Source organism: Oncorhynchus mykiss, chromosome 11 (genome assembly GCF_013265735.2).
Source record: "Oncorhynchus mykiss isolate Arlee chromosome 11, USDA_OmykA_1.1, whole genome shotgun sequence".
NCBI classification, from domain to species: Eukaryota; Metazoa; Chordata; class Actinopteri; order Salmoniformes; family Salmonidae; genus Oncorhynchus; species Oncorhynchus mykiss.
This window is the reverse complement of record NC_048575.1, coordinates 27,989,954-28,011,299: the sequence shown is the minus strand read 5'-3', so window position 1 is coordinate 28,011,299 and position 21,346 is coordinate 27,989,954. Positions and strand designations below refer to the sequence as shown.

General features: G+C 45.3%; 1 protein-coding gene across 23 annotated transcripts in view; it reads right to left on the bottom strand.

Annotated features, from left to right (window-relative positions):
• Positions 1 to 268: 268 nt before the first annotated feature.
• The window catches only part of svila (supervillin a), a 144,006-nt gene continuing 122,928 nt past the window's right edge, over positions 269 to 21,346 (bottom strand). For 13 of the 23 annotated variants that reach the window (XM_036935274.1, XM_036935263.1, XM_036935275.1 and 10 more), the window contains 26 exons: positions 19,964 to 20,017; positions 19,180 to 19,257; positions 18,497 to 18,595; positions 17,371 to 17,536; positions 16,827 to 16,922; positions 15,679 to 15,765; positions 15,254 to 15,437; positions 14,931 to 15,103; positions 13,250 to 13,405; positions 11,806 to 11,942; positions 10,228 to 10,375; positions 9,801 to 9,946; positions 9,358 to 9,533; positions 8,596 to 8,746; positions 8,139 to 8,341; positions 6,392 to 6,474; positions 5,484 to 5,638; positions 5,302 to 5,407; positions 4,500 to 4,707; positions 4,063 to 4,196; positions 3,700 to 3,855; positions 3,393 to 3,536; positions 3,027 to 3,148; positions 2,598 to 2,753; positions 2,199 to 2,219; positions 269 to 1,818 (listed from right to left, as the gene is read on the bottom strand). In XM_036935274.1, coding sequence (XP_036791169.1) covers positions 1,732 to 1,818; positions 2,199 to 2,219; positions 2,598 to 2,753; positions 3,027 to 3,148; positions 3,393 to 3,536; positions 3,700 to 3,855; positions 4,063 to 4,196; positions 4,500 to 4,707; positions 5,302 to 5,407; positions 5,484 to 5,638; positions 6,392 to 6,474; positions 8,139 to 8,341; positions 8,596 to 8,746; positions 9,358 to 9,533; positions 9,801 to 9,946; positions 10,228 to 10,375; positions 11,806 to 11,942; positions 13,250 to 13,405; positions 14,931 to 15,103; positions 15,254 to 15,437; positions 15,679 to 15,765; positions 16,827 to 16,922; positions 17,371 to 17,536; positions 18,497 to 18,595; positions 19,180 to 19,257; positions 19,964 to 20,017 — 3,426 coding nt within the window. In that variant the 3' untranslated portion in view covers positions 269 to 1,731. Of the gene's footprint in view, positions 1,819 to 2,198; positions 2,220 to 2,597; positions 2,754 to 3,026; positions 3,149 to 3,392; positions 3,537 to 3,699; positions 3,856 to 4,062; positions 4,197 to 4,499; positions 4,708 to 5,301; positions 5,408 to 5,461; positions 5,639 to 6,391; positions 6,475 to 8,138; positions 8,342 to 8,595; positions 8,747 to 9,357; positions 9,534 to 9,800; positions 9,947 to 10,227; positions 10,376 to 11,805; positions 11,943 to 13,249; positions 13,406 to 14,930; positions 15,104 to 15,253; positions 15,438 to 15,678; positions 15,766 to 16,826; positions 16,923 to 17,370; positions 17,537 to 18,496; positions 18,596 to 19,179; positions 19,258 to 19,963; positions 20,018 to 21,346 lie in introns of all 23 variants that reach the window. The other 10 variants (XM_036935262.1, XM_036935281.1, XM_036935260.1 and 7 more) reach the window with 9 other exon arrangements.

The following is a 21,346-nucleotide window of genomic DNA, read 5'->3' as shown; positions in this document are numbered from 1 at the left end:
CCTGCAGTTAGCATGCCAATTGCACACTCCCTCAAAACTTGAGACATCTGTGGCATTGGTTGCGTGACAAAACTGCACATTTTAGAGTGGCCTTCTGTCCCCAGCACAAGTTCACCTTTGTAATGATTATGCGGTTTAATCAGCTTCTTGATATGCCATACCTGTCAGGTGCATGGATTATCTTGACCAAAAGGAGAAATGCTCACTAACAGGGATGTAAACACATTTGTGCACAACATTTGAGAGAAATAAGCTTTTTGTGCAAATGGAACATTTGAGATCTTTTATTCCAGCTCATGAAACATGGAACCAACACTTTACAAGTTGCGGTTATATTTTTTGTCAGTATACATATCATACAGGTACTGGATATACACACGCATAAACATACACATGTTATTTTATCTGAGAGAACAACGGACCGGGCTTACCAGTTTGCTGCTGCATGTCATTTTCAGGGTTTAGGCACTGTATGGAAGTATGTCTGTCCCCCCCCCCCAAAAATGGTACCCTATTTTGTGCACTACTTTTGACCAGGGCCCATAGGGTTCTCTACTCAAAAGCAGTGCATTATGAAAGGGAAACAGTTACCATTTTGGGACCTCCATTTAGACAAAATGTCCCATTTCAGGTGATAAAGAGGCGAAACAACTTCCTCAGATATACTTTAAGTGTTTATTTCGCCAGTATACTTTATATCACAAAGGGAGTCTTTATAACACAGACTACCGTCCTCCTGTATATAAAGTGTACGTCAAAAGCAAGGCACTATACATTGTTGAATTCAAATAGAAAGATCCTTCTGCCTTTCTCTTTTTTATTTCTGTCAATTCATGCCTGTTCAATATAACACTTTTCTTCAATCGGAGCACCTGACCGATGCAGGACATCCTCATAACAACAACAGATACAACAGAATGCACTAGATACAGGATTTCTTCAATAAAATGGCGACATGTACAGTCTCTGGGGGAAAGGAGCATTACTCTCCAACTACTTAACATATGAAAACCTCAACATGAATAACAAACATTTATTTAATTTCTTAGCTCACCGACTGAATACTCGAAAGGCTTTTTATTCCTATTATATATGTCAATATAAATATAAATTATTTTTTGGAAAGACAAACACACGAAAGAAACCGCTTACAGAAAGAGTCTGTTTGGAGTGTGTCGAGCAGAGTGGCTTTCCTGCTCCCAGAACATACTGACAGACCCTGTATGGTTGATACTGTAAAGGCATGGTCACACACACACACACACACACACACACACACACACACACACACACACACACACACAGTGTAGATTTAACAAGCCGGGTGCTGACATTACATAAACATCCACTCAAGAGTCCACACACACACACACACACACACCTCTGAACTATCTCCATTTATAATACAAATCAACAATGGGAACCAACAATACAAATGAAAGAAAAAGACAAGACTACAAGAGGCTTGCACACCTTCGCTGATCTTTCACTCCCTCCACCCACTGCATCTCTCCTCCTTCCTCCCTCCCTCCATCGTAGAGAAGGGTACTCAGAAGAGCCTGTTTCCGAGCTCTCTCCAGTCCAGAAGTGAAGGCGTTCTTGGTCAACCTAAAGAGTTCTCAGTGGCGGGTCCTCGTTCCAATTCGGGCCACGATGCACCACAGCGACCGACCGTCGCTCGCTGATGATGATGCTGCTGCTGTCCGGTGGTCAAGCGTTCTGTCCAACGTACTAAAACAATCCTTTGGCTTTCTTCACATTCACCTGCTTCCAGCCTGGCAACAGCTCGTACTCATCCCTTGACATCTCCAGCCCTTTCTGCGAACATTGTGAGCACACAATAAAGACGAAATCTACCAACCACCATAACAACTCCTATGTGAGATCACTTCAATGTGTGAGCTGCAAAAAAAACAAATCCATCATTCATAGGCCACACCATGATCAGTGATCCAGTTCATCACTCCAGCAGCTTCCTGTATTGAAAATCCACACAGCTATTACATTGCGAGTGGAAACCGACCAAACCATGCAAGAGTGGTTCAGAGTGAGAGATTGTGTTGTTCCACACACACAGTGAGGAGGGAGGTGAGACAGAAAGCAACACACAGGATTATGGGTGATCTAGTCCATCAGTCAAAGTGAGGATGCTGTGTACGTGTCTGGGGCCAGCTGTGCTCTCAATTTAAAGAACTCACCTTCCCATAAGCCCCTACACCCTGGAAGGTGAAGTGAAGAGTTAAACACATGATGACGATGATAATAATAATAATAATAATAATAATAATAATAATAATAGAGAGAGAGAGAGAGAGAGCGAGAGTGAGAGGACAGAGAGCGAGGAAGGAGGACACATTTACATAAACAGACAAAGTTAAAGACTGAAAAAAAGTTGGACTTTTATGGATTTTAGAGAGGTCCGTTTCAGACTAGTTTCCCTTCACTACCATTGCACAACGCTCCATTGTGGTCCACATTGGAGAGGCTTCATTATTGTCCGCAAACACAGAACCACATGACGGAGCCAAGGCACACCTAGAGAGAGAGCCGTCATAATTCTCCAGGGAGTTGGTGGTAGGTGGTGGGAGTGGCCTCACCTCAAAGTCATCATTGTCTAGGTAGATCTCCAGGCGTAAGGGGTCCACTCCCTCGGGTAGAGGCCGCGCCAGCAGGTCTGCCAGGGGGTAGGTGGTCTTACACAGCCGTGCCAACACGTCCTCTACCAGGATGATTTGGTTACACACCTCCGCCTCCTGGGACACACAGCGATATGAATAGAACGTCACGGTCGGTACACACACTTCCCAAATCAATCCCATTGGGGTTGGCAGTAGCCTCGAGGCATTCCAGTACCCCGATGGTTGGCAGGTTCGAAACATAGGGCTGTCCCCTGGTCAGCCCTATGTCTGAAATAAGCCATCAACAGGAGGAGTTGGTGTCAATGTAGAATCTAGTTCTAATGGCCATTGAGGTTTATTTAAGGTGGGTGCAATAGGTATGGGATGGGCGACAGCCAGGTGACCTACCCTTTCTGTGATCTCAGCAATGTCCTCCCTGTGTTCCCAGCAGGGGAACATGTTGGTGAAGGTTAGAGGTTCAAGTCCCGCATGGATCAGATAGGACTTGGGAGGCTTCTTCTCATTCTTCTCTGTGTGTGTGTGTGTGTGTGTGTGTGGAGGGGGGGGGGGGGGTAAAAAATGTAATGGTTAGTATCAATAAAACAATTCCACATTTCCCCCCTCTAGAGGACATGCCTAGAACCAGCCAACAGTAACAAGGGCTTATTTGCATTCTTTCGGCATCTTGTCCACCTTTCTCCATTATGTTTTTTTGAAAATGTGCCCATTAAGCAGTGTAACTAACTACCACCTGACAGCTGTAGTGTCCAATACCTGTGCAGTACTGAAGCACCGTCTCCATGGCACACTTCCTGTCCGCGTCCCAGCGGATACGGGCAGAGCCGGGGCTCTCGCCATCCTGGGGCCACCAGCCCTGCCACAGGTACACCTCGTGGTGGTTGTCTACCAGGAACAGGCCTTCATGAAGAGGAAGTGATGTCAAAACAGGGCTACAGGAAGTGACGCGGTGATGTACACACACGGACAGAGGTCAAACCTATGTGAATTGTAACAGTACAGTTTCTAGTCATGCATTACCTATGTGTGTGTGTGTGTGTGTGTGTGTGTGTGTGTATGGTACCTGGTTGTGAGGCATTGTAGAGGTCCTCCTGTAGGAAGGGCAGTGAGTTGACTGCCTCTGTTACTCTGGCTGGGTAGAAGACCTCCACAGCTACAAACTCTCCAGACGTGCTGCTCAGCTGGTAGAGACGAGGGGTGAAGTTGAACTTCCCTGGATCTGGGGGTCAAAAGTTCATCCAATCACAACACTTTCCCATTCTAGTAATGCTATTTCCATGAGAGAATATACAACAGTCAAATTATTACAGTCTACTACCAAATGAGTACATTGCAATTACTCCATTGGAATTCAACATCGAAGACAGATTTATGAGTAAACAGAATGAAGTCATAGGCTTTCCGGGGGCGCGCAATTCCCACTAACCTTGTATCATGCAGTCGTAGGCCTTCCTATCTCTCCTCCCCAGAGCCTCCCAGAATCCCGTAGGCTCCGTCCCCTCGTCACACTCATGGATGGTCACCTTGCTGCTGCTGTGGAGCCCCGCCTCCAATGGACACCTGCAGACACACAGGCACATGGACCACTGCTACCATACTGTTCGAAACACTTCTGACACCATTCTGAACACCGACTCATACAGACCATTGTGAAACTTAGTCAAATTGATCCGCAATAATACAATTCTATACACTTCGAAACATTCCTGATCAATAATAGCTGCCCTTATATTGAGCCCTTTAACATCTCACATTGGCAGGGGATGCCCTGACCCCTATTATCAACTGGACAGCAAAATATCTAGGACATAAACATGTCTTCTTATGCCTGCTGCATCTAGTTATGAATGTGTCACCGCTCACTGCTCTTTGATCTTGTTGGCGGTGGTGCTCCCCACGTCGCGGGTGTGGAGCTGAGCCTTGCAGCCGTGCCACAAGTACATGGTTGCCTTGGAGACACTGAGCAGTACCATAGAGGTGCGGGAGCGCAGGCTGCTGCAGTGACACGCTACCTCCAGCAGGTGGCCCTCCACAGGGACCTCACCGCGCACACAGTACAACCGCCAGTCATCTGATGGGGCAAGAGGGGTTAGAGGTCAGGTCAGACAGATAACATTTCTCTCTAGGATGAGAGAACAGCAGGAAACAAATGGGACATAAATCATGCATTTGGAGAAAAACATGTTTTCATGGGATCCATTGGTGTTCCACACCCAACATACTCTTTCAAACATATCATCACACACACACACACACACACACACACACACACACACAGAGAGAGAGAGAAAGAAGAAAATAGTTGGATGATGGCAGGAGAAAGGAGGATAGTATTGATGAGAAGGAGAGGTAAGGATGGTGAGAGAGTAGATGGTAAAGATTTACCATCTAAATATGACCCTGCTCATCACAGCAGGATTCTAACAGAAAATGTTAATGATGTGCATTATATTGAATGGACATTTTTGCAGGGGTTGACACGTACTTCGTTAAGGCAAATCAAGTCAGCGATTTTAAAGGGGAAATTACAAACTTTAGAAGCCTTTTTAAATCAATTGAATACACTCCAATTAGCATTTCCCAGCGCCGCAGGAAAATCCTGCGACAACCGAGGGATTAAATGATAGCAGATCTGTACGTAATAAGTAAGGACAGTGCAGCTTACTCTGAGAGTTCTCCTCCTCCTCTTCTCTCTTCCCTGCATGGACCACCATCCCTCCATTAAAGCACTGCAGGAAACATGGAGGCTCTTTCCCCTGCTGCACCTGGACCTGTAGGAGCAGAGGAGAGTGGTTACGCGTGCACACACACACACGCACCCACACACACACACACACACACACAAACCTGTGCTCCTCTCTCCTCGTCCAGTTCGACAGTCATCAGAGCGGACGTTCCCTTCTCGTTGACGGTAGAATTCCGTCCCTGCCAGAAGAAATAGGAACACTTCTCCTTCCCAGCTCCTGCACTCCTCACCGCATCCGGATTATGTCTCTTCCCAACTAAGGTCAGACAGACAGACACACACGGATTCACAAAACGCCGATGAACAACTTCTCACATCATGAATAAACACCAGGGAGGAACCTATAAAACAGCTGTGACACTTCTGTCAAACCAATAAATGACGGGGTTTTGAGACTAAAAAAAAAAAGAGTAAAAAACAAAGCAGGGAGTTTTTGCAGTATTTCCTGTCTGTCTGCCTGTATCGGTGTCCTATGTACGGAAATGTGATACCCCATTGCTGTAGTCAGCTATCCTCTTCTGCAGCCCATACATAGACACTCTTGTGCAGAAGAAAAGTAGCCGTACTGCTGCTAACCAGTAGAACTCATCCCAGCTTCTCATCTCCCCTTCTGTCCTACTAGAAATGACATTAATGGATTGTTTGTTTGAAGTCTGAAAGAACATGGATTCCTACAGCGAGCGAGGCTTTGGAACAGCACAGTCGGTGACTATGAGTTTAGTTAATGGTTAATTATTACCCTAACGTAGGGTGGGGGGGTGGAAGAGAAGCAGGGAGGAAGGGTGACAGGGGCTCTCTTTACATGGTCTTCACATGGAGAAGACGGGTGTTTAAAATCAAGGAGGATATGTCCCTCTGCTAAATAACGTAAAATCCCTACCTACACTGCTTTAGGTGTGTCATAAGAGAGGGAATAAGCACGATGGAAAGAGGGACAACAGCAAAAGAGAGCATGCTCTATGGTGTGTGACAGTGTTGCGATGTCGCTCAACGGTGGCTCGAAACTAACCTGCGGTGCTCACCATGTACTTCCATTTCACCACGTAAGTGTCTTCCTCATGGAACTGTCCGATACTCTGCCTGGGCAGCCGGCTGTAGGATAGAAGATAAAGTTTATTTCACAGTAAACAAATTGACAACAGAATTTCAGCATGCTTATAGGGAAGGACACTCAACAAGCACAGCACTTACACAAATGACTGATTGGCTGAGATAAATTGATGATAAAAAGATTGTGGGGGCTGTCTTGTTAGACTTCAGTGCAGCTTTTGACATTATTGATCATAGCATGCTGCTGCAAAAACATATGTCATGGCTTTACACCCCTGCTATAATGTGGATAAAGAGCTACTTGTCTAACAGAACACAGAAGGTGTTCTTTAATGGAAGCCTCTCAAATATAATCCAGCTAGAATCAGGAATTCTCCAGGGCAGCTGTTTAGGCCCCTTGCTTTTCTCAATTATTACTAACGACATGCCACTGACTGAGTAAAGCCAGAGTGTCTATGTATGCGGATGACTCAACACTATACACGTCAGCTACTACAGCGACTGAAATTACTGCAGCACTCAACAAAGAGCTGCAGTTAGTTTCAGAGTGGGAGGCAAGGAATAAGTTAGTCCTAAATATTTCTAAAACTACAATTTTTATTTGGAACAAAACACTCACTAAACTCTAAACCTTAACTAAAACTTGTAATGAATAATGTGGAAATTGAGCAAGTTGAGATGACTAAACTGCTTGTAGTAACCCTAGATTGTAAACTGTCATGGTCAAAACATTAACGCAGTAGTAGCTAAGATGGGAAGAAGACTGTCTATAATAAAGCGATGCTCTGCCTTCTTAACAGCACTATCAACAAGGCAGGTCCTACAGGGCCTAGTTTTGTTGCACCTGGACTACTGTTCAGTCGTGTCGTCAGGTGCCACAAAAAATAACTTAGGAAAATTGCAATTGGCTCAGAACGGCTGGCCCTTGGATGTACACAGAGAGCTAATATTAATAATTTGCATGTCAATCTCTCCTGGCTGAAAGTGGAGGAGAGATTGACTTCATCACTACTTGTATTTATGAGAAGTGTTGACATGTTGAATGCACCGAGCTGTCTGTAAACAACTGGCACACAGCTCGGACACCCATGCATAAGACATGCCACAAGAGGTTTCTTCACAGTCCCCAAGTCCAGAACAGACTGTGGGAGGCACATAGTACTACATAGAGATGCATGACTACATGGAACTGTATTCCACATCAAGTAACTGACGCAAGCAGTAAAATTAGATTGGGGAAAAAAAACTGATAAAAAAAAAACACCGTATGGAACAGCGGGGACTGTGAAGCAACAAACATTGGCACAGACACATGCATACAAACACACGATAACATAAGCATTAGACATACACATGGATTTAGTACTGTAAATATGTGGTAGTGGTGGAGTAGGGGCCTGAGGGCACACAGTGTGTTTGGAAATCTGTGAATGTATGGGAATATCTTTTTAAATTGTATAAACGGCCTTCATTTTGCTGGACCCAGGAAGCTGCTGCTTTGGCAGCAGATAATGAGGATCCAGAATAAATACAAATACACTGAAATGTGTATTTTTCCTGTATCACAACCCCACCACGACACACACATATTATGCATCCCAAATGGAATTGTATTCCCTATACAGTCCCTATAGGCCCTGGTCAAAAGTAGTGCACTGTGTAGGGAATAGGGGGCCATTTGTATAGGGTGCTACACACCCACCCACCTGTAATCGAACTCCAGGATGTGCCATACGTCCACGGCAGTGGTGCTGATTTCAAAGTGCCTGCGGTCGTCCCCCGCCACAGGGCCGTAGCCCCGACCCACGTCCACCCCATCCAGCACCGTTCGCACCGGGGTCTGGAGTAACGGCAGCATCAAGGACGCATCGTAGGACCGCGTCGTATTCTGTTCCGAGCTCTGTTGCTCCTGGAAGGGAGGGGAAAGCAACAAAACGGGTTGAGGAAGCCATCGGGACGGTGAGATGTGTGTGGTGGAGGAGAGGGAGTAGAGGGGGAGATGGGGAATGGGGTGTTAGAACAGAGTGAGGTTTTGTTCCCTGTTGTCTAATAGTGTATAATTTGGCAAGTCTTATAAGGAATTCTTGAGAAGCTGCAGGATAAACACTGAAGAGGAGATGAACAAAAAAACAAAACTATAAAAAAAACTATTTGGCGCTGTACCTTGTGTTCGTTGAGGTGTTCGTGGCCGTTTTTGGTTGTGCCTTTCTTCTTGGAGTCTGTCCAGTCCAGGAACTTCTCCTTGAACAGGGTGGTCTCATTGTGTTGTGTCAACCTCCCAAATACAGCCCAGTCCGGACGACCCTGGCCTTTCCTGCACACCGCAGAGGGAGAGGAGAGGTAGAGAGGTTTGGAGCCTTTTATATTATATTTTACTAAACCTTTATTTTTCAAGGCAGGTCAGTTTAAAATTGTTTGCAATGACCATCTGGCAAGTCTGTTATTAAAGATGCCTACAAAAAAAACTGTCCATGGGCATAGAGGCAGGTTGTTTAGAGTATAGAGGAGTGATGACATCCTGCCCATGTACGGCTTGTGTTCTGCTGAGCCTGGCCTTCGAGTTGTTTACACATACTGTAGTGGAATACTTAGCTAGGCTCTCCATAGTAGGGAGGTACATGGTGTTATGGAGATGGCCCACCTGCGCTAACCGGAGCGGTTTTAATACGGACGGTTTGAAGTTACCTCGCAACTAAAGTAAAAGCCTAACCCTCACAGGGTCGTGGAATCACACTCTCAACCATACATGAGAAATGGGTTACATTCCAGTACGTGCAAACTACATATCGGGGTTTATTGTCATTACTGTGTATGTGAATTGGCTAGGTCACTGTACGGTTTGGCTTAGTGTGTTGTGTGTTGTGTGTGAGAGAGCGAGAGCGAGAGCGAGAGAGAGAGAGAGAGACAGAATGTGTGTACCAGTACCTGGGTATGAGTGAGTTGCACTCTCCAGGGTCCAGGGGGTTGATGTCACAGCAGGTGTAGTCAAAGGTTCCGTTCCACAGGTGTTTAGCCAGCTGGAAGGCTACTTTCCTCTGGGCCAGAGTCACCTCCTTACCGTGCCAGACATACACCTCACTGCCAAAGTCCAACACCAACACCTGCAGGCCAGGGGTCACAGAGAGGGGCAGTCAGCACCAGTACAATGATGTACTTTCACTTTCAGCTCAAAATGGGCATTTGAAAGTGAGGATCTCACAGGTCAGAGTAGTGTACCGGTCATTGTCTAAATCTTGACTTAGGAGATACAGCAGTCTGATCAACCAGGTTTCTTTTTCCATCTCGATCTTCACTTGATTGGAATCCAATTAGAATGAAAATCTATATCCTCATACCAAACAATGTTAGTAGTAGAAGTAATGTCTGACCTGTTTGGGGCTGAGCAGCGTGCATCGGGGAACCTTCCCCCAGAAATCGTCATCGGGGACCAGTTTGTCATCCACTAGGCGGTAGATGCAGTTGGTTTCTACGATGGCGCTCTCATACAGCTCATCCTCGTCTGGCGTCCCCGCGGCTACAGGAAGGACACAGGAAGTGTTAAAAACTGGTGATGCTTTCAAGGAATAACTGGGAATCATTTGTGGGTAACATTTCAGTTGAGGGGACCCATAACACATTCAAAATAAAATAAACTTACCTACATAGCCATGAATGTATCAAGCAAAAAGAAGGGACCCCAAAACATGACTGATTGAAATATGTTTGCCAAACTAACCTACAGTTTGCCGTATACTGGTAGCTGGTAGGTAAAATGTTAATTCCACAGTTATAACCCATTAACTACTTCATCCTTACACTGGTAGCTGGCCTGTCCGCCCAGAATCTTCCAAAACTCCTTGGCAGCATAGCTGTGTGTGTTGATGCCTTCCTCGATCAGCTCTACATAGTTGGCACGGCAACCCAGATCTCTCTTGGTCTGAACGAACTGGGCCAACTCAGCAGCCTGAGAAGGGAAGACAGAAACGAAGCAAATTGTTCATTCTTAGCCCAAATCAAGTGCAATTCATTGTGCTACATATTTAGTAGCTCAATGATTCTTGAAAGGGACCATCTCTTTTTTCCACAAATATTTGTCTTAATGTTTACATTTGAAATATATATTTTGACACTTTAAGCACATGTCACAGAACAGGGATTAAAATATTTCAGAATATTAATGACGGCGATACTCAAATACATTTTTGCCTCTAAAAATAAAAGATCAATACAAACATTTGTAAAATACTCAGCACTGACGGAGTGGTATACGCAGTAGCAATTGAGTTATTCCTTAGTTGATTTGACTCTAAAACCTAATTAAAATGAAACATATTTGAACTTGAAACATATTTGATATTTGAACCAAAATGCATATTCTATCAGGCAGATCGAGTTGACCGATCACGGTTGTGACCATGGCGATTCCAATATCGTTTGTTTAAATCTATCAAAAGTAGAGAACTTTCCAGAACATCAGTTGTCTTGTTGGACTACATGTAACGAGGACATGAACAAGGGGTCCTTATGGTATAGCTGACCCTTTGCATTCCTGATTCATTTAGGATTTTAGACTCATCTCAGGACACATCTTTTAGGAATCACAGTTTTGGGAGAAATATTATTTAAAGTCAGAGGGATAATGCAAGAAACTACATATGATTCTTTGTCAGTTAATATCCCATTACTTATTGGTAGAGTTTGAAATTGGAATATTTTTCTCTGGATAAGGGCATTTCCAGGCATATAAATTAATCATATTTAGAAAATTCCCAAAACAAATATTTTCCCTTATAAAATTCTGCTAAATGAAATAAAAAAAAAATAAAAATGTCCCTTCCGCACAAGGATTTGATCTATTAAGAGTGAGGTGAAAAGATGTCATCTTAAAAAGCATATCCTGAGATAGACCTCATACGCAAGTGTTGTGAACAAACCCCCATTGGGTTTTTATAGTCTGAATGATCTTTTTTTCTTTGAGAGAGAGAGAGAGAATTTCAGAATCAGGTCAGTTTTCTTTCTGGCCAATCAGAGCTAGAGTCTGTTTGAAACAATAGCTGTAGGTCTGCGTTTGTGTCTCAGTGAGAGGCTTCCTGTTACGGCAGCTGTTCTCCCCTCACACACACCACTTCCTGTGTTGCTACGCCAACGCTACTTCCTCCCAAGGCCGGGTTTACTTCCTGCACGTGACTTGAAGCAGCACACGCCTAATATTTACAGACCTTTAAAACCCACCGACAGGGTTACACGCGTTCATCTGAGCATACCTACACAACGCTAACACTGTGTGGACAAGCACTGCTTACAATTCCATGTAACCTATGACAATATGAGTGTATTTGATGCGCTTGTGATATGGATAGCTGCTGAACACAGCAACAAGATCAACAGACTTGCCTTAGCCTTCTCGATGACATTGGCAAACTCTCCAGTCCAGACAAAGCAGTGATGAGGAGTGATGAGCAGAAAGCAATCCCCGCTGTTCAGAGAGGACGCTCTGGGCTCCACTAGTCTGGTCTGGACATGCCGTCGGCCTGGTTAATATAACAGACGAACACGGATAGATATGGTATATTAGTGGTTGTTTTGATTTTTGAATGGAAGTTAAGAGGCAGTTAAGAATACACTACTTTATACATGAAGACTGTGTCCATCACTGTTTATTGGATTTTGTTTGCCCAGGGTAGAGAGAGGTGACCTGGGTAACATGATTAAGCACCACAGCTGCATGGACGTGGTGTGGAGGCCTAAAGGAACCAAAATAACTACAACAAACACTGTCTGTTTTTAAAATATCCTCTGAAAAGGAAAGGACACCCTGGAAGAGCACCCTTCGTGGCTTTGGGTAAAAATGAGGCCAATTAAGCTATTTTCCTCTGTGGACCTCGGCAGCACTAGGAAATGGGTTACTGTTGGGACAGATACTGTATGCCTTGTTGGGACAGATACCGTATGCCTGACCCACATGCAATAAGCAGCAAATAGGCACAATACACACAACCGTTTCTTCCTTCCCCAGACTAAAAAACTGCCAGAACAAAATAATAAGCTAATTTAGACGATTAGCGTGCCGCAGTCAGACAAAGGAAGCACAACCAATTCCCTACACAAAGGGCTACTTTTAACCAGGGCCCATAGGGCTCTGATGAAAAGTAGTGCACTATGTTGGGAATGTTTTGCTGCTTACTGTTCTGGATGGTTAGCCTTAGCATGCTCGTTACAGGCTACAGTGTGTCTCACCCGCGAGTCACGGAAGACGGAGGTCTTTCCTCGTCGGTCTATTCCAGGAGGCTGCTCTCACTATCGGGTCTAATCTAGGCCACCCGGCATCCCAAAACGACACCCTACTTCTTACATAGTGCACTAGTCAAAAGTAGTGCACTACATAGGGAATAGGGAGCGATTTGAGACACAAGCCCAAGAAATTGGTCTCCTTAATGTGACAGTGCGGTGAGAGAACGCGCTGCCTTCCTTCTTTGTGAAGGTAAACCATCATCAGTATGCTGCAGATAAATGAGTGTACTATTGGAAGCGCTTGTTGTGAAATACTGTCAGAGGGACTGTTGTGCACAATGTATTTGGGATTCCAGCTTAGCGCTTAGCCTATTACACTGTTCCGTTTAGCATTGTTGATATGCATGTCTCTCCTAAGAACTACTAGCAGATGGTGGTGGGTGGTTAAAAGTTGAAAGCAGCATTCATGTCACCATCTAATCATCTCTTTTCAGAGGGGTGTGTGTGTGTGTGTGTGCAGCCAACCACATTCTTTCCCTGGGTTTCTTATCATGACTGATCCCAGAGTTGACTTTTAGTGAGGCGAGAGGTCATCTGTCCGTCTCACCTTTGACCTGCATGAGCATGAGTTTCTTGTAGGGCACGGCGCTGTTGTTGGACATCTGCTCGGAGATGTTGACGCTCCGCAGGTTAACGCTGCTAAAATTCTCTTTACTGGCCAGCCCAGCCAGAGCCACCTCCGAGAATCCACTGTTCTTACACACTGGAACAGAGATGGACCCGTCAGAGGAGTTCTACACAGAAGACATACACTGAGTGTACAAAACATTATGGACAGCTCTTTACATGACAAAGACTGGCCAGGTGAAAGCTATGCTCCCTTATTGATGTCAACCAGTGCAGATGAAGGGGAGGTGACAGGTTAAAGAAGAATTGAGACATGAATTGTGTATGTGTGCCTTTCAGAGGGTGAATGGGCAAGGCAAAATATTGAAGTTCCTTTGAACGGGTATGGCAGTGGGTACCAGGCGCACCGGTTTGAGTGTATCAAGAACAGCAACGCTGCCGGGTTTTTTCCACGCTCAACAGTCTCCCCGGTGTATCAAGAATGATCTACCACCCAAAGGACATCTAGACATCTAACTGTGGGAAGCATTGGAGTGAACACGGGCCAGCATGCCCTGACGAATGGAAGCTGTTCTGAGTGCAAAAGCAGTTGCAGCTCAAACTTAGGAAGATGTTCCTAATGTTTTGTACACAGTGTAACACACACACACACACACACACACACACACACACAGTGCCACCTCTGAGAAACCAGAGTTCTTATTCACTGGAATACAGAGAGACCGAGTATGAGATATATAGATGCATCATATACACAGTAGACTTATACACACACATATTGTACATTACACACCGAGACCAACTACACACACACACACTACAGCTGAAGACTTTATAAATACTAAAATGTAATGAGATTAAAGGCAACACAATACTCTCGACCCTGAAATACAAGAGTGTTCCTAACATTATTAGAACAAACCCCAGAACCTTTCAGGGCCCCCGGTCTCATGGCGTGTTTTTATTATCCTCCTAAGAGATGGGAAGAGGAAGTTGCGAGTAACGAGTCTTTCAGTTTGTAGCTTTAGTGACGCTGTTATCCCCGACACAGCCCGCTGCAGAAGTTGCCCTACTCACAATGGTAGAAAAACAACAGTCAACTTTTGAGGATCGCTTTGAACAATACCAGGAAACAAGGCTGCGTACCGAGGCAAGGCTGCCTAACAAATATCTATGGGCCCTGGTCAAAACTAGTGCACTCCGGAGGAAATAGGGTGCCACTTGGGATGCAGCCAATGTGTTTAAATGCAGGTCCCCTTTTACGTCTGCTATCCTAGGATTCATTGTGTTGAACTCATTTATAGAACAGAACTACAAGACCTGATTTGAATCAGTTCAAGCAGTGTAGTTTCGGGAGGAGTTAGGAATATAGACATTGAAAGTGTGCTCTGGAGAGCTGGCTGTCGTGGGAGGTAAAGGAGAACACTTTCCCATAGTGCTGTTGTGATAACGTGCGTGCCAGTCACGCATGTTGTAGAACAGCCTCCCATAGCACTACAAAGTCCACAAGCCACCTCTGCATAGCCTGGATTTAACTTCATTTACAACTGAAATGCCAGGCTTCTTTTTTTTCTCATCTTCACTGACAGCTGAACCTCTTGCCAACCCTGCCCTCATTCCAGAACCACTAGCATGACCTAGGCTACGGGTTGTTGACTCACTCTTCTCCTCCTTCATCCTCTTGCTCTCCAGCAGGCCGATGTTGAGTCTCTGCTCCGTGTACTCTTGTCTGATGTCATCTCTGGCCGCCAGCATCTTCAGAGGGTTCCTGGACGACTGGACGTTGCGCACAGGACGCACGGACCGCTTGTGCTGCACCATGGCGGAGGTCAGCCTAGGGAGGGGAAAGGAGAGTGGTCAGAGTTCAACAGGAAGCAGGTGCCAGGTTTTTACAGTGTTGACTAAACCCTGACCTCTGCACTGTGTGTGTGTGTGTGTGTGTGTGTGTGTGTGTGTGTGTGTGAGCGCGCACGGGCGTGCTTACTTGGGCATCTGTGTACCACCGAAAATGTCGTCAAAGTCATCGTTGATGTCCACCTTGCTGTTCATGTTCAGGGGCATCTCAGCCACTTGGCGGTAGAACTTATCAAACATCTCATCATCCAAGTTCATGACCTCTTTGACAGTCTTCTCCGTCACCGTGATGGTGGACTCCCGCAGGCCGCCCACTGACGGGGACAACACGGAAGACGGGTTATCTCAGGCCTCAAAAGAGAGACAGTCGGTGCAAATTCGTGCTTCACCCCCCTTGGCCCTAACTCTTTCATGTTTGCAGATCTGAAGGGTCTGGATAGGTATGAGCAGTGTAGAGGTGGAGCTTCCACCATATTGCTTCCACCTTACAGACCTGCAATCATTACAGGGTTAGGGCAAGGGGGAGGGGCGCGTATACTAGAACAAGACACTGACCTTTACTGTTCAACCTGCCCAGGAAAGACTCCAGCTTATCCAACTTCCTGTCTGACTCCAGGTTCATGTCTGGTTTTGCCTCGATCTCTGCAAAGCAACATAATAGTACAGCAATTACTCTGAATGGCGAGTGACTGACGTCTACACTTAATCACTGTCCCAAATGGCACCCCTAGTCCCTATATAGTGCACAACCTTTGACCAGAGTGTGCATTTAAATTAATTTAGAAGAGATCCATCCATAGAAAAATGTCAATCACATGCACCAGAAATGTGTCAACCTGGAAGTGTGTGTGTTGATTGCAAATGAAGTTGAAATTTAACTCTCTCATGCATAAATGCTTTTCAGTCAGTGAGGACAACCAAACACTATCCCAGGGTTTTACATTCCATTAGACATTGGTTGCCAGACAGAATTACAACGATCAGTCACACCAATAATTACTGTCGCTATAGTGATTACACGCGCCGTTTAGAAGAAGGCACCATGCATACAACAAAGGCAGCACAACAGCAAAATCATTTTGAAAACACCTTCAGTATCAGATATTTCCTTGATTTCTCATAAAAGGGAAAATCAAAGATGACCGATTATAGCCAGCTGTCAACATCGGGAAAAATTGATTACGTTTTGTAGGTCAGTCCTAAGTTAATTGGTACAGACAGTAGTTTTGTAGTGATGGGATAAAGTTAAGTGCTATTGACTTTTCAATAACACGGCTGGGATAAACAAGCCTCCTACAGATTTCGTTCATGGTGTTTACATTGGGACGGCATGTGTCTAATGACAGTTAAGGACACAACCCAGTCACAACCGTTTACCCCAAACGACACAACCCAGTCACAACCGTTTACCCCACACGACAAGGTGACTCAGACCCTCCATGTCATGACTAGGGCCTAGTAACTGAATAAGGTGAGGCCTCACATGACGGAGAACGAGAGACACAGCAGAGAGGAGAGAGAGGTTCTTGCAGAATTATGATTTTTATCCCCTTCTCACTGTGAACTCGTTCAGTCCTCCTCAAGCGTTTAAACGCTTGGACTGGTCTAATAAACATGCCAAACTATCCATCTTCACCAATCCGATGCTTTTAAATGAATCCGTGCGAGTGAATGAGTGCACACAGCCAAATTGGGCTACTGACCTTCTAGAGGCTTGGAGATGGCAGGAGTGGTGTTCTTGGGTTTGGAGAGGAGAGACATGACAGGGCTGTTGATGAGAGCTGAAGGAGAAGCCAGACCTGAAACAGACACATAATATAAATGGGATGTTCCACTACGTGAAACAACAGATGAGACGGAGTAATTAAGGGAGTGACTGGGGACAGGAAACACGTCTGTCTGACGGGTACCGCACCTAATGTAGGTCATACTGCTAATTGGATTATAGGGGGTCCATTAAAGAACTTCCTGCACGAGTGAAAAAAATAAGAAAATGTTTTTAAAAAATTAAATGGTCATACAGTATACACCGGATAGGTGCAGTGAAATGTGTTTTACAACTGCCTGAGTGAATAAAGGAACGGCAGGATTATATGGAACGGATGTAACAGAAGTGGGAATTGACACCGTAGACCACTTTCTATCTACTGACTACACAAACTCTAGCTCTGCGGATGCGTGATCGTATATGCACGCACGTGTTTTGCCACGGGGGGGTGTATCATACAGCATTAGATGACCCCTGACCTTTCTTGACCATGCGTGCGGCCACGGTGAACTGCGTGGAGTCGTTGGCAGCCCCAAGGCCCTTGGACTTCCAGGCCTCCTCTCGGGCCACGATCAGCTGCTTCCTCTCCTGGATAGACATGTCTATACGGCGGCTCTGGGTCTCCTCTCCTCCTCCCATCCTCTGCTAGGAGAACACACACACACACACGAGGTTAGGGGGATGTGAAGCACGGGTTATGTCCCAAATGGCTCCCTATTGTGCACTACTATTGATGGACCCTGGTCTAAAATAGTGCCCTATAAAGGGAATAGGGTGCCATTCAGTGAGGTGAAATGTTCAGAACTTTGAAGATGGTACCACACCACAACCCCCACAGATATTACTAACTAATAGATCATCTCCATTCCCCTAACTGTAGCAAAACCACTGAACAACATCAAACAACCCCCTTGGCTCAGAGTGGCCGACATACTCGCATGCCTCCGCATTAAAATAAAATGCCTGGTGTCTACTCTCGCAGATCCACAGACTACCCTTTAGAAAACGGCCTTCACCATCACATGAATGGACCGGTTTGACAGAGAGAAGTGAGAGAATGTAGATGGTGGACGGACGGCATGAATGCACAATACTCATTTACAGTTCATCTACTGTAGGAGAACCCAATCACCACAGAAGCATGGGAGTTGGAAGACGTCACGACCAGCACAACACAAAGTGTCACAGGCATGTCGAGCACACACACACACACACTTTCACCTGTTAGCATTTGTGGTTGAAAAACAATTCTAACATATGGTAAATTATCTTTTTGCGTAAGTATACACACACACACACACACACACACACACAGAGACATCCTCAAACAAGGGTCCCCTAGACACCAATATTCTGTAGCCAACATCCAAGTTCTGTATCTGTCCATACACTAGACCTACTGTATGTGTGACCGTGTCCTTTGCGTATGACCGCAGGTCTATCTGCGAGTGTGTGTCACAAATACCACCCTATTCCCTACATAAGGCACTACTTTTAACCATGGCCCCTCACTCTGGTCAAAAGCAGTGCACTACACAGGGAATAAGGTTGCCATTTGGGACGCAGCCTGTGACTGTTGACTACTGGAGTGGGTGAATGTGTCACCTTCCGTCTCCAGGGGTGCCTCTCATCCCTAGCCATAGAGGGACTGGTCACTGTGGACGTGGGGGGGCTGAAGATGCTCGACGTGGGGGGGCTGGTAGCCTTCATGTGACCGGGAAGATGGGTGATGGGAGGAGGAAAGGAAGAACAGAGGAAAGAAAGAAGAGGGGGTGAAATGAGAGGAAAGAGTGGAGGGCAGAGGATGCATCCTAAAATTTTTTAAAAGAGCTAGCCAGAAGCCGCGCCAAAAGGTGTGACATTTCATCTCGCCATCACCATGAAGCGTCAACATCACTACAACGCCTCCAGACGCATGGCTAGCAACTCTAGGAGCAAGAACAACTCTGGAGAGTCCTAGAACTTCAGGGTAGCGGATTTAACAGGAGAGTTGGAGCAGAAAACAGGCCGAGGCATTTTCTGGGAGAGTATACAGTGGATATAGAGAACATGCCTTCATAAAGTAGATGAGATGAGCTCACCATGGTAAGATACTGTATATGCCTACAGACGCATCATGATCTTTGGCATAAATACTTGGTAATAAGCACGTTATCGCGAACTAACACCATCTGCATAGAGGCTTTAACAGCTTAAAAGAACAACAACTGCTCAGACCAGCAGGGAGCTAGGTTGGCTATGCAAGCAGGTACAGTATGAAGGCCATCACACCGGATGCATGGTCTCACCTGGCTGTACTGATCGACACTTAGATCACCGTCAGGGAGATCAGGAGGAGGAGAGAAAGGGGTGGAAAAGACCGGCTCCTATTGAGGGAGGGACAGGGAAGACAGACAGGTTCCCACAGATGGACAGAAAGGACATAATCAACGACAGAGGGGAATAAACAGTAGAGGGGGCGGGGGGGGGGGGGGGACAGTGATACCTCCAACCTTGTGTTTTACAGATGTGTAATTTGACAGTGGTTTGTAAAAATGGGAATCACCGTCATAGCTTGCCATACCTTCATCCAACACATTCAATGTCACGCAGTTTATACATTTGGGTTTAATGGCTGTATGGACAGGGAACACGAGCTGGTGAATTGGTTTCAGCATCAAATCCACAATGAAATCACCACTTCTCACTCTCACACACACACACACACACACACACACACACACACAGCCTTGAGGCTCGAAGCTACAGCATCAACCACAGTTAATAAGACACCTGATGAGCGGCAGGACTGAATTAGAGCAGGCCACTCACACCACGCTATTAAATAGAAAAACTGATTGGGTATATTTCCCCAAATTCCCAGGGTTTCAAGGAATCCCAGTTGGAAGAGTCCCGGATTCAGGCGGGAATAAGCAGGAAACCCAGGAATCCTCCAACCGGGATTTCAGAGAAAAGATGAGAACTTTGAGAAGTTACCGGAACGTTGCAACCCTTCACCCGTAAAAGCACCACTAGTAGTGTATAACAACGCCAGGGTGTGTGTTCGTGGGGAACCCAACACACCGGTCTTACCCAGAGCTGATCAGACACAGCCAACTCATCGATCATCATCATCATCCCTTCCTCCTATAGAAACGCAGCAGGGAGAAAAGAAAAAAGGACAAGTGTTCTTTTCGGTAGACTAGGTTGTCATCCGCATGGCTGACCCAGAACGTCAACCGCTCTCCCTCGCCCTCTAAAACCGTCACTGATCTTTGGATTACGGAGAGAATTTCAAACGCAAACTATATTCCAGCAGGTGTCATTCAAACAAAGTTTGTAAAATCAACCCCCCCCCCACACACTTTCAGTCCCTGATGTTGCTTTTTTTAGCTGTACTTTTAAGCATTTTAAAAGCAGTGACTCAGTGTAGATCAAACTCTTAATAGGCACGGACCAATGACATGCCAGATTATCATCTCATAAAAAGGGGATGTTTCTCCCTAATCTCTCCAATTCCTACTGTACTGTAGGCTACAGTACATCTCCTTTGATCTCGGAAGGGAGGTGGTCTTGATTGAGCTCACTGGCCAGGCTCAACGGGAGGATAAAACCATTAAAACATTTTTTTTTTGTAAAGAGCGAAAAACAAAAACATCCATCCTTCCTCTGGATTTCCTTTGAAGCCCTAAGCCTGGTCTGTTTTAGTTGATTCACTACTCGTTTCACTTCTATGCTTTGGTCTCAACTTTATACCTTTAGTTTCGTCGGTGTTCTTCGTTTAATCTACAGAGGTAAAAGACCAGGGTGTGTAACCAGTTCAGCATCTCAGAGTAACCGAACTGATCTAGGGTCAGCCCCCCCCCCCCCCCCGTCCATGTAATCTTATTCATTGTGATTGAAAAGGGAAAACTGATCCTACATCAACACTTCTACTTTGAGATACTTCATGGATACGGACGCAGGCATTAAAAACATTCTTTTGGTTTCATAATTATTTTGTATTTTTTTTTTTTAAACATCCTAATGATTTGACAAGAGCAGTGTGCATTTTTTTTCCTGGTTTGGTGTCATCATCGCATGTGGAAAACCGGGACATATTTTTCCATCCGGTTATCGTCAATAAAACACTCGTGTTGCGACAAAAGCTGAGAAAACATGGATTGGTGAGCCAAAACATGGTTTGTCTGCTTGCATGGACGGAAAGGGGACAGATAAGGTTGGGAATAGTTCTAAAAAAAAAGAGAGGTATGTGGAAAAATCACCCACCCCCACCCTTTAAAAAAACACTCACATAACATCAACTACAGTGCTCATGCAGAGATTGAAATAAAGGTTTATTTTAGATGGAGAAAAAAAAAAAGACATGCAAAACATAAAGACAAATAAGACAGAATAGGAGAAGTTACATAGAACATGCATTGATTACAGAAAGGCTAAAGACGAGACACACATGCAGGTCTGAAAGAAAACGGT